Source organism: Pipistrellus hanaki (assembly GCF_964339955.1).
Source record: "Pipistrellus hanaki genome assembly, chromosome: 16".
Lineage (NCBI taxonomy): Eukaryota > Metazoa > Chordata > Mammalia > Chiroptera > Vespertilionidae > Pipistrellus > Pipistrellus hanaki.
The window spans coordinates 27,214,356-27,226,687 of record NC_140518.1 but is presented as its reverse complement, the minus strand read 5'-3'; the positions used below and the strand labels follow the sequence as shown (position 1 = coordinate 27,226,687).

The 12,332-nt window shown below is 43.2% G+C and overlaps 1 protein-coding gene across 3 annotated transcripts in view; it reads left to right on the top strand.

Moving 5' to 3' along the window:
* Positions 1-12,332, top strand: part of MYO1D (myosin ID) — a 259,333-nt gene that overhangs the window by 146,761 nt on the left and 100,240 nt on the right. For 2 of the 3 annotated variants that reach the window (XM_084862732.1, XM_084862734.1), the window contains exons 17-19: positions 8,587-8,810; positions 11,275-11,419; positions 11,971-12,075. In XM_084862732.1, coding sequence (XP_084718858.1) covers positions 8,587-8,810; positions 11,275-11,419; positions 11,971-12,075 — 474 coding nt within the window. The remainder of the gene's footprint in view (positions 1-8,586; positions 8,811-11,274; positions 11,420-11,970; positions 12,076-12,332) is intronic. The other variant, XM_084862733.1, reaches the window with a different exon arrangement.

The window sequence follows — 12,332 nt, the reverse complement described above, 5'->3', positions numbered from 1 at the left end:
TGGCCCTAGCCAGTTTGGTTCAGTGGATCCTGTCAGCCTGTGGACCAAAGGGTCCCGGGTTTGATTCCAGTCAAGGGTATGTACCTTGGTTGCAGGCTCCTCCCCAGCCCAGGCCCTGGTTGGGGCATGTGCAGGAGGCAGCCAATTGATGTGTTTCTCTTACATCAATATTTCTCTCTGTCTTTTTTTTTTAATATATTTTATTGATTTTTAACAGAGAGGAAGAGAGAGAGATAGAGAGCTAGAAACGTTGATGAGAGAGAAACATCGGCCAGCTGCCTCTTGCACACCCCCCACCGGGGATGTGCCCGCAACCAATGTACATGCCCTTGACCGGAATCGAACCCGGGACCTTTCAGTCCACAGACCGACGCTCTACCACTGAGCCAGAGCTGCTTCGGCTTCTCTCTGTCTTTTCCTCTGTCTTCCACTCTCTCTAAAAATCAATGGAAAAATATCCTTATGTGAGGATTAAAAGGCGGGGGGGGGGGGGGGGGGGGAGAGAGATGTTTTTAAAACACTTATTTTCAATGTATGTCAGGTGTCTGGCACACAGTAGTGAAATAATGATTTCCCTCCCTTCCTCTAAGGGTAATCACAGCAATCAGAAGTCGAAGATAGGGGTTATCGGTTTCTTGTGCACCTTAGATCAAAAAGAACCTTTGAAATAACACTTTCAAGTTTTTGCTCAATATCAGTAGCTGTTCTGATAGAATATTCGAGAGGGTGCTCTAATAAGTCACTTAGTGTACACCTTTGCCTCACAGGTAAAAAAAAAAAAAAACCTGAAGCCTGCTTAGGTTGACCTGATCCCCCGGCCGCCGCAGTGTCCTCCCGCCCCCCCCCCCCCCCCCCCCCCCCCGTGCCTCCCTCCTCTCCAGCCCCCCAGCCTTTGAGGAATGCGGGCCTCTCCCTCCAGGACAGGACTCTGCTCTCCAGCCCCACCGCACCAGCCACGGAGCTGTCCGCTAAGTGGTGCTGGACTGTCGGAAGCAGCCTCACTTGTGGCGGAGGAATTCAAGCTTCGTTGCACAGAGGTTTGCGTCGATGGATGGGGTGTTTGACCATATCTTACTTTTTAAGGCATTAGTCGTAGTTGTTTCCCAGTTGTCTCATGGACATTTTGGGTCTCCCTAGGATGTCATAGGTATTTCCTGTTTTCCTTCGGATTCCCCAGAGAAACCACACAGATAAGTAGGAATTTGGGAAACTCTTGTAGAATAAGCAAACACTCCAGAGAATGCTTATGCCAACGTGGCATATTTGGGGATGGCATATCTTGACCCCCTTCAAAATGAATGAGTAGTCTGTGTACAAAGGATTCTACAGTCAAACATGTTTTTTAAATTCTGTTAAAGTTTATTTACATAGAACTTCCCCAAACCTTTATATGCTAATGTGCATAATGAATCTCCAAAAAGGAATCGCAGTCAGCAGCTTTCCCAAACTCACTAAGAATGGAACCCATTTTTCAGGGAGCATGTCAAAAGGCCCTGTGTCCCAGAATTCATTTGGAACTCTTCAGGAATGAATGTTAGGATGCACCTCTTTGGCTGGTGCTTTCAAATAACCATTGTTATCTGAGTTTTTTTGAATGACCTAAGGAAGCATTCAGAATTGAGATGTGTAAGCATCTGCCACAGAACTGTGCTGGGGTATATTTTTAAGGAGTGCTGCATGTTTAGATGTTGGGCATAAAGGAAGAAAAGTCAGCACATTGGTGACAAGGCAAAAGCCCAGCTGTGCCTGACTAGATGGTGAGCCACTTTGACATTAGATGGAGGTGGGTCTGGGGCTGACAAGGTGGTACATACCTTCAGACAAATTTGAAACGTCCCGAGACACCTCATTGGATCTTCTCAAATGCCCAGACACTTGACCAGATAGAACCCTGTAGTTCTGGGTCAAGAAGCAACTTTGAGAAAGCCTTGACCCGAGAGATTTTGACGATGAATTATCCATTGGTACCTCCTTTTTAAAGAAAACAAACCAAACTATAAAGAAAGCAGCCTCTTTGGTACAGTTCCATCGAGGGCTAGCTTCTGAGCAAGGCTGACTCCTAAAGGGCCCGTCAGACTGACCTGACCTGTTGGCTGGAGTAATTTTTGTTTCATTTGTCTTCAAAACAGTTGTAATTTGGGGGCTGCTAGGGTTTGTGTTGAGCGGGGCTTTTGACTGTAATTGACCAAGAGGTTCAATTGCTTCTTGAAGTTGCAGTTACCAGGGGGTTGTCAGCTATGGCATCATCACAGTAAAGAATTCATTAATGGACAACAGTTGTATGCACTAAAGAATTGCTAGGCTGATGAGTTTGGACAAGGCCACATAGAAAATATATGAGTCCTAAATGAATAGTCACAGGGCAGCTGACTCAACAAGTGAGCCTACCAGATCCAGATGAAGCTGCTCAGGGGTGGGTGTTTCTAAATTACATTCCTCGAAGCGCACGCGCGCATGCACACACACACACACACACACACACATGCACTCACACACACAATGCACGCAAACACACACGCACACACGCACCCACTTAAGTCCACCTGTCCACCTGCAGGGCTTATAAGGATCAAGCTCACATGCACTTTTTTTTGTTGCTGTTGTTGGGGGTGCGTGTTTGTTTTTATTGTCTCTGTATTTTAATGATTTTAATTTGTTGATTGACTAAAGATTTTGGTCGTTTCATTGCTTCTTAATTTCCCCCTAGATCATCTCAAAATGCTAATTCTATCTATAAAACTAAGGAATAGCATGTTAAGAATTATGCTAAGAACTTATCAATTGTATCACTGGATTTTATTTTCTTCTCAGTACATATTAAATGAGGGGTGAGGGAGACACATGGAGAACTAGAGAAAAAGGAGAGCTGGCCTGTGTTTATTTCGGAGACTAGACTGAAGATATGTAATTGACCTACTTCTTCAGAGTGTAAACTAGAATCCTTCATCTCTTGCAAAGTACATCTTGTACTTTAATGACTGCCAGCTGTGGCTTTGCCGTGCCTGACCACGGAGGAAGTGTGTACCAGGGGAAAGCATGACAGGGTTAAGACGGCACTATGAAACCTCTGGTTAACCATGACAGACGGTATTTACAGCCACTCCCACTCAGAAACCCTCACTGAGCAGGAAGGGGTAAGAACTGGAGAAACTTCAAGGACAGATGGGACCATGGTGGAAACAGCAGCGGACAAGAGGCATCTGCCTGGTTTGGGAAGCAAATGGGTGTGTAGTTAGTTACTCTCCCAAACAGGTGGAGAAGCTGAAATCTAAGTGCCTGCAGAAAAGGCAGGCAAGAGAGCCAGTTCACCTGACCACAGGGCTCTGGAAAGACTCGGGAGTGGGAGGGACTGGCAGGGGTGAGGAGTAGAGCTCAGGGAGCAGGTTGACGATAAAGCTACAGGTGCATGCCCTGGCCAGCTGGCTCAGTTGGTTAAAAAATTGTCCTGTACACCAAAAGGTTGCAGGTTTGATTTCTGGTCAGGGCACATAACTTGGTTGTGGGTTTGATCCTGGGTCAGAGTGCATACAGAAGGTGACTGATCAATGTTTCTCTCTCACATTGTTGGCTCACGCTCTCTCTCACACACACATACAACCAATAAAAAGGCATATCCTCAGGTGAGGATTTTAAAAAGATAAAATTGCAGGTTCACAAAATTCCTTCCCCCCAAATTTCCTGAAATTAACAAAAATGGGAAAATACAAAACATGTCATCAACCTGGAAACCAAAAAGAGATCGCAACTTTATACCATAAACTTTGAGAAGGGTCATCCAAAAAATAAAAACTGGACCAACTGAAAGAAGTTGCTAAGAAATATATATATGTTCATCAAAGAGAAGTCTAGAACACAGAGAAGTACCAGGAGGGAATTCTGAGAAGCCTCGCTGCTTTTCGGGGCTCTGGCTTTTAGTATAAAGAGATACCAGAGGGAAGACTCACTGGGAATAACCCACACCTCCACTGGGAACCCTTTCTTCCATCAAGAAGTCATCTTCCTTTAGGCAAGAAAAGTCAAGGAAGTTTACCATCTTTCCTGCCTTTGATGCATCAATACATGGGCAAGGAACAGGGGACAGGGGACACATCTGCTGGGAATAATTATTACAGCCAAACCTAGAGAAAGCTCCACAAGACATAGCAAAAAGGATGTCAGGAACCTACGCTAGACCAGGCAGGGGAGCAGACCTCAGGTGCACTCCTTTTATTTGTATTCGGGAAGGAACCCAATGACCCCTCAGCCCCAGCTCTCTCTGCACCCTGTTTGAGCATCTGAAAGACAGGATGATGCAGATAAATCATGGACATCCCATCCATGTGATCTGTGGAAGAATAAAATCAGATCTAATTGGACACTATTTAGGGTAGATGGAATGCTGAGAAGGAAAGATTTCAGGTCACATTGACATATGACTAAGGCAAAAAAAACTCCGCATATACCAAAGGAGACAAAAGTTCAAATACTCATAACAACCAATGCATGGAGTGTTCCAGCTCCCCACCACGCACGGTTTGGTGTGCATTATCTCCTTTAGTCCTCACAGTAGCATCACAAGGTAAGCATCATTTTCATCCGCATATTTATAGATAGGAAAACTAGGTTAGGAGCTTGCTCAAGTTAAACCAGCTGGTAAGAGTGAGGTCAGGCCGAAACCGGTTTGGCTCAGTGGATAGAGCATCGGCCTGCAGACTGAAAGATCCCAGGTTCGATTCCGGTCAAGGGCATGTACCTTGGTTGCAGAGGCAGCTGATCAATGTTTCTCTCTTACTGATGTTTCTGGCTCTCTATCTCTCTCCCTTCCTCTCTGTAAAAAATCAATAAAATACATATTTAAAAAAAAAAAAAAAAAAAGAGTGAGGTCAGGACTTGAACACAGGCAGTCTGAGTCCGGGGCCTGTTCTCATCTGCTCTGCTCTTCTCCGCCATATAACATACAACACTCTAGGCACCTGCTTTGTACTCTCATATTAAAGTGAATAGAAATTCGCTGGCCTTGCACCCTTTCTTGAAAGCTCCTGGAGGGAGGAAAACCAAGAAAAAGAAAAACTTGCACCCAGGAATCAGCAATCCAACAGAAAGAGTGCAGTGACCTGTGAAAGAGAAAGGTTCGATTGACAACTGGAAAAATTATTGTTGATTATTTGAAGAGTCTGTTAGAGCATTTGACATTAATAGTAGGTATCCTATATAATGAAAGATTAATATGCAAATTGACCCGAAGGCAAAATGACTAGTCACTATGACACGCACTGACCACCAAGGGGCAGGTGCTCAATGCAGGAGCTGCCCCCCTGCTGGTCAGTGCATTCCCACCAGAGAGTTTCGCTCAGCCACAAGTCAGGATGACAGCTGTGAGAATTTTCATGCACCAGGCCTATAGTATAGTAAATAAAGCAGACTTTTAAAATAAGACAGCTGTTAAAGACAAATTAAAACAAATTTCCCTGGCATAGTAATGAGAGGGTAGTCCTATTATACCAAATTAATATGGAATATGAATATAGTATTTAAATTATACTATATAACACAATAAAATAAACACTGTCGACTTTAAAATTTTAAATGTACTTATTATGGGAATGATAAAGGAGAGGTTTGAGTGATGGTAAGAGAGCTACATCACCAACTTCTGTAATTTTGGTATGTCTGAAAGGATCAACCAAGAAATAATAGTGTGCGTGATATTAGTAAATACCAGAAGATGTGGTTAAAGTTGTTTGGGTGGAATGGGACTTCACCGTGGGGTTAGGTGGGCAAGGGGAAGAGCTACTTTTTTTTTACTTTAGCATTTCTGTACTATTTGATTTTTCAGCTAGACTAAACAAAGAATACAGATGACATTTTAAAGGTTCAAAAGAACAACAACTGTGCCTTAAAAAAGCACTTATAAAAAAAATTTTTCCCCAAATTGCTAAAGCATCTAACCAAAAACATTTTAATAAGAAGCTCTATAAAACACTTCTTGGAAATTAAAGATTGGTTTCCTCTATATATGTAGCTCCAGGGAGTCTTAATTTCCTTCCTCTTAAAAGAAAGGCAACAAACAGTATGAAACCTTAAAAATGTGTTTTCTTTAAGAAACTGAATCACAGACGTCCACCCTGTAATTGTATTCTTTTGGTTTTTCAAGATGCTAAAGAAGGAACTTTTATTTTAGTGCCTGGGTGGAGGCGTAACAAAGCCATTTGTAGGATGTATTCGGCTACAGAGCAGGGGGCCCTTTTGACTAAAAAGGGTTTCTGTACCGAGGCCGAAGAATGAGTTTCCATTGCCCCATTGTCTGTATATTCTGTTTCTATGTGAACATGAGATTCCTACCACAGATTGCTCCTAGGCATGTTTTCCTTCCACATCATGGTTTTCCTAAACCTGTTGGTTCCTCTGTGGGGTCCCCTGATGACCTCCTTGCATGTGGTATGCAAACAGATCTATTGTGCAGCAGGCTGAAAAGGGAGAACTTTGCAAACACATGGTGCCAATTTAGGAGTCTGCACCAAGAGGCTCAAGATGACTGAATAAAAGAGGCATTGCACAAATTTTTCTGAGATAAACTGGTGGGCACAGTTGGGGATTTGAGAAGAAATAAAAGAAACTTGAAGGAATCTGGGGAACCATATGGTAGGCTTAGAACTAGAGGTTGCAAATCTTGGTCTTAAGAGGCCAGAGGCAGTCAGGGAAATAACACCCTCAGCCTGAGCATTGGGATGGTCATTTAAGAAGCAGCAGTAAATAACTGGAGCATGATGGTAGTGTATACACGGAGCTTATTATCATAGAAAGCAGTTAGAGTTGTTTGAGGGTTGTGGATTGTAGTAGCAGAAAGGAGAAGAAGGGTTTGTATTGGAAATACTGTGGAAGCAAGACTTGGGGTGGTGGTGGAGAGCATATATAGGGAGATTACACTGCTTTCTCTTTGCTTGAGAGACTGAGATGTATGGGAACCTAAAAAATATGTAAGAGACTGAGATGTATGGGAACCTAAAAAATATGTAAGTGTGGCTCAGTGTTGAATCATTGACCCATGAACCAGATCACAGTTCAATTGCCAATCAGGGCACATTCTCAGATTGTGGGCTTGATCCCCTCTAGGGGGTGTGCCAGAGACAGCTGATCAGTGACCCTCTCTCATCGTTGATGTTTCTATTCCTGTCTTCCTTTCCCTTCCTCTCTCTGAAATCAATAAAAATATATTTTTTAAAATATATATATATATATATATATATATATATATATATATATACTAATAAAAGGGTAATATGCTAATTAGACTGGTAGACCTTTTGGACAAAGCCATGGTGGTGAGGCAGAGGCGGTTAGGGGCAATCAGGCCAGCAAGGGAGGGCAGTTGGAGGCAATCAGGCTGGCAGGGGGGTGGGGGCAGTTGGGGGTGAGCAGGCAAGCAGGCAGAATGGTTAGGGGCAATCAGGCAGGCAGGCAGGCAGGCAGGCAGGTGAGTGGTTTGGAGCCAACAGTCTTGGCTAGCAAGAGGGATGTCCCAGATTGGATAGGGTGCAGGCCAGGTTTAGGAACACCCCCTCCTGTGCACTGGGCCACAAATATATATATATAATCTCCAACTTCCCCGTGTTTAAATAAAGCTGGCATTGAGCCCTGGCCAGGTAACTCAGCTGGTTAGAGCATCCTTCCCATATGCCAAGGTTGTGGGTTTGTTCTCCAGTCAGGGCACACACAAGAATCAAGCAATGAATGCATAATTAATAGGAGAACCTATCAATGTCTCTCTCTGTCTCTCTCTCTCTCTCTCTCTCTCTCTCTCTCTGTCTATATATATATATATATATATATATATATATATATATCTCCCCTCCCTCCCTCTTTCCCCCTTCCTCTCTATCTAAAAATTAAAAAGTTGGCAATGAGACATTTATATGTTGTCTGACTTCTGAGCACTAAAAAGATTTTAACGATTCATATAGTATTGGTCATCTGTTTTGTTTTTTGTTTTCTAAATACATTTTTATTGATTTCAGAGAGGAAGGGAGAGGGGGAGAAAGAGAGAAACATCACTGATGAGAGATGGGTAATCTGTTTTGCCCTTCCTGCAGGAATACATCTAAATCCTAGGGCGTTTACACAGCACCTGCAGGGGGGATGCCCAGGCTGCGTGTGAGTCAGTTTGTAAATGCAGTGTGGTATTGCCCTCGGGGCCTGTGTACATGCTCTGTGTGAGAACTACAGATGTTGATGGCTTTTGGTTTTCTGACTCATCTTGTTCCCTTTCAACATTCTTAAAAACATTTATCCCAAGATATTTGTAGTTCGTCGTCGTTCTTCTTTTTGTGACCATAACGTTAAATCATGACTCTGCTTCAAACTCATCACGCTCTCCAGTGTAGACAGCAGTGCCCAGGTAGACAGCTGGACCAAAATGACGGGCCCGACTCCCCACCGCCACCTGTTGGTGGCTGACAGAATTGACATGCTTTGGCTCCGGCAGATTCGGGTGGCTCCTGCAAGTTCTCCAGTTGAGTTTATAAGCAGAGGAGGGTCTATGGTTTCAAAGTGAAATCCACCACTCAGGCAGCCAGCATCACTTTTCTTGTTCTCTCCTCTGTCGGGAAGGTGTGGCGAGGCACGCTGGCCCGCATGCGGTACAAGAGGACCAAGGCAGCCCTGACCATCATCAGATACTACCGGCACTACAAGGTGAAGTCCTACATCCGCGAGGTGGCCCGGCGCTTCCACGGCGTCAAGACCATGAGAGACCACGGGAAGCACGTCAAGTGGCCGACCCCTCCCAAAGTTCTTCGCCGCTTCGAGGAGCACCTCCAGGCCATTTTTAATAGGTAAGAACTTGTTCGCATGTGCTGCCTCCGTTGATGGCAGCACACTTAAGGTGTCATCTCGAAATCACAGTTCTTCGACCAGGAGACTGGCTCAGCTCCTTGCGGTTCGAACATGTCTCCAGTTTTGTAGACTTCGATTTCACAAGGCATCTGTTCCCCCCCTCAAAATAGCAGAACTGTCCATTGATTTTTTTTTTTTTCTTCCCTGTAGCCATATAGACAGCAGCATGCTGCCTCCCTTGGGTCAAGCCATATTGAAGGTGTTATTTGCATGCAGACTCTACTTTCTTCTAGTAGCAAAAAATAGCTATTAAAATCACCGCAAATAACTCACACTGGGATTTCTCTCCATCCTTTCCACGCTGTGGTTGTCTGTCCTGCTTACCTTAAACTCACGAGGAGTTTATGATACATGCCACTGCCCAAGCCTCACCTCCAGAAATACCTGTCTGATGGAGCTGGGGGGTGGGGGCCCAAACAGAGGTCCTTTTAAAGTTTCCCAGGAGATTTTTTTTTTAATATATTTTATCGATTTTTTTTTTTTTTACAGAGAGGAAGGGAGAGAGAGAGAGAGCTAGAAACATCGATGAGAGAGAAACATCGACCAGCTGCCTCTTGCACACCCCCTACCGGGGATGTACCCACAACCAAAGTACATACCCTTGACCGGAATCGAACCTGGGACCTTTCAGTCTGCAGACAGACGCTCTACCACTGAACCAAACCAGCTTCGGCTTCCCAGGAGATTTTAAATTATAAGGGAGGAAATAACTGTTTTAGAACACGCAGTATTTTTTAAATAAACAAGCATCTATGTGATACCTTTCCACCCATTCTTCATTTTTTTTTAATAAACTGCCCTGAATCTGAGTGTTTAGTTATTTATTACTCCTTACTCCTGATTGTTTGAGCTTATTTGTTGCCAGTGTGCGCCAGATACATTTAGCTTTGTCTTAGGTGCAGCTGTCTAGTCCCATACGCTAAGCTAATGGCCCTCGAATGTGGTCATTTGGTGGCATAATGGTCCACATGGAACACCAAAGTCATTGAGAGGTTGGATGTAAATTGGTGGCAGATGTCAGGTGATTAAAAAAAATGCTTGGGAAGAAAATTTTGTATTACATATCTCATTTGCTTTCAAAGCAGAAGAATGAGTGCTCATAAAAGGGAGAAAAAAAAATCAAACAGTGCTGATTTATTGAAAGCAAAAATACCTAAATTCTCAGGTGTAATACTATCGATGTTCATTGTAGTTTTGGCATCCTTTTTAATGCACACATAAGTGTTTTTTCATGAATTGTACTCTCTGCAACCTGCATTTTTTACATAATCTAAAACGTAATTAATGATACATGAATACATGCTCATTTTTTAAAGTGAAATAACATAAAAAACATATAGGATATAAAGTTGAAATCCTCCACACCTCCTCTTGTCTCTCCCCATTTTATTTCTTTCCCCTGAAATAACCACTTATTAACAATTAGTTTATATACTTCTAAACCTTTGTCCTTGCATTTACAAACACGCACTTGTAAGAGACAGCATGAGGTAATGGTTAGGAACACAAAACCTGGAGCTGGGTTCATATTCTAGCTCTGCCATTGAATAGCTGTGTAATCTTGGGAAAATTAGTTAACCTCTCTGTGACTCAGCTTCCTTATCTGTAAAAGGACTGTAACAATAATAATTGCTCATAGGGTTGTTGAAAGAATTATGAGTAAATACATATATAAAGCATTTCATACTATGAGTGCATATGTATCTAAAGTCACATATAATTTGGAATTTTTCCCTCTTTTACACAAGTGAGATTATAATTATGGTTATGTGACTTAGAAATAAGTCTTGTGCATGACAACAAATAAAGATCTAAGTAATATTTTTAATGGATGCAGAGAATTATTATTTTCGATTATGTTGCTCTGTGGCCGCTACAGTCTTCCTTAGATTTTGAGGTTTTATGTGTGGCCTACAGTTGATTAATTTTTGTAAAATTTAGTGGCAATATATACTCAGCACCTGCTGTCCCACAGGCATTGACTTAGGTTCCAGGTATATGGTGGCAAGCAGCCAAGATGCAAAAGACGGTCCCAGGCATCTTAGGGCTTGCAGTCAATGAGCATTTTGAAAAGACTGCGCCTGCTCAGTTTATTGACTTGTTTCTCTCCTTTCCCTCCCTCCCCCTCCCTCCCTCCCTCCCTCCCTCCCTCCCTCCCCCTCTCTCTCTCTCTCTCTCTCTCTCTTTCTCTCTCTCTCTCTCTCTCTCTCTCTCCCCAGTTGTATTAATCTAGTCCAAAGGCAAACTTTTTCTGTAAAGAGCCAAATAGTGTATATATATGTTACTGTTTTTGGAGTAGCATACAAGCAGTCTGGGTTCATTCTACTTAATGGCAGCTTCTTGTTTGAGAATGAATGGTCTTGTATTTCTGCAGTCGAATACATTGTGTTTATTTACTCATAGATGGCGAGCAGCTCAGCTCATCAAGACCATCCCCGCTTCAGACCTGCCCCAGGTCAGGGCAAAAGTTGCGGCCATGGAGATGCTAAAGGGTCAAAGGGCTGACCTTGGGCTCCAAAGGGCCTGGGAAGGCAACTATCTTGCTTCGGTAAGTGCAGGAGAACTAAGTGGGTTCACTCCGGCTCCTTTAACAAAACAAAACAAAAAAAAAAAAAAAGGAGAATATTTTTTCTCCAAGAATTTATAGAAAAATTGACACCTTCAGAAACGAAATCCTATGAGCAACACTAAACTAAAAGTTTTATTGCTTCCAAGTGTACAACAGCTGATGTTTCCCCCACGTTAAAAGGGGTGTTCTGTCTTCTGTCTGTGTGTATTAGGTACACACTCTACCATGGCTCTGACCATTTAAACCTTCCCTTGCATAACTCAGCAACTATTTTTAGCCATCATCTTTATATCAGTTATTCCCAAAGTCCTGTTTCATCCTCTCTCCGATCCCTTATTTAAATTTTTTACTACTATAGGACCTTTGTTGTTAAAAACAGCCCTTTAGTAGCTTAGCCCCTGGGATGGGGAGGTAAAATGTAAAGCGTGTACAACGTCATGAGCTTAGTCATAAAGCTGCGCGCTGAGAGCTCACTTTTTCACCTGAAATGCTAAGCATCATCATTCGATCACACTGCCTGTCTCTTTCAGAAGCCAGACACACCTCAGACCTCAGGCACTTTCGTCCCCGTTGCCAATGAACTGAAACGGAAGGACAAGTACATGAACGTCCTCTTCTCCTGTCACGTCCGTAAGGTAAGGCGATCTTGAGACAGACCTCCTGGGAAGGTTGAAGCGATCTTGAGACACGCCTTCAGTGAAACAGCGATAGGCACAGCTGGCTCTGTCCTCAGGTGGCTGTGCCTGTCCGTGGGAGGCATGGATGGAAGGAGAGTGGATATTTTTGGCAACCATTCTTTTTAAAACAGGAGAGTTGGGGACCTCCTAGAGGTCAAGGATCTGTATTTTGCTGAATATCTATCTTTCAAACACATACTGTCTGCCTATATTTA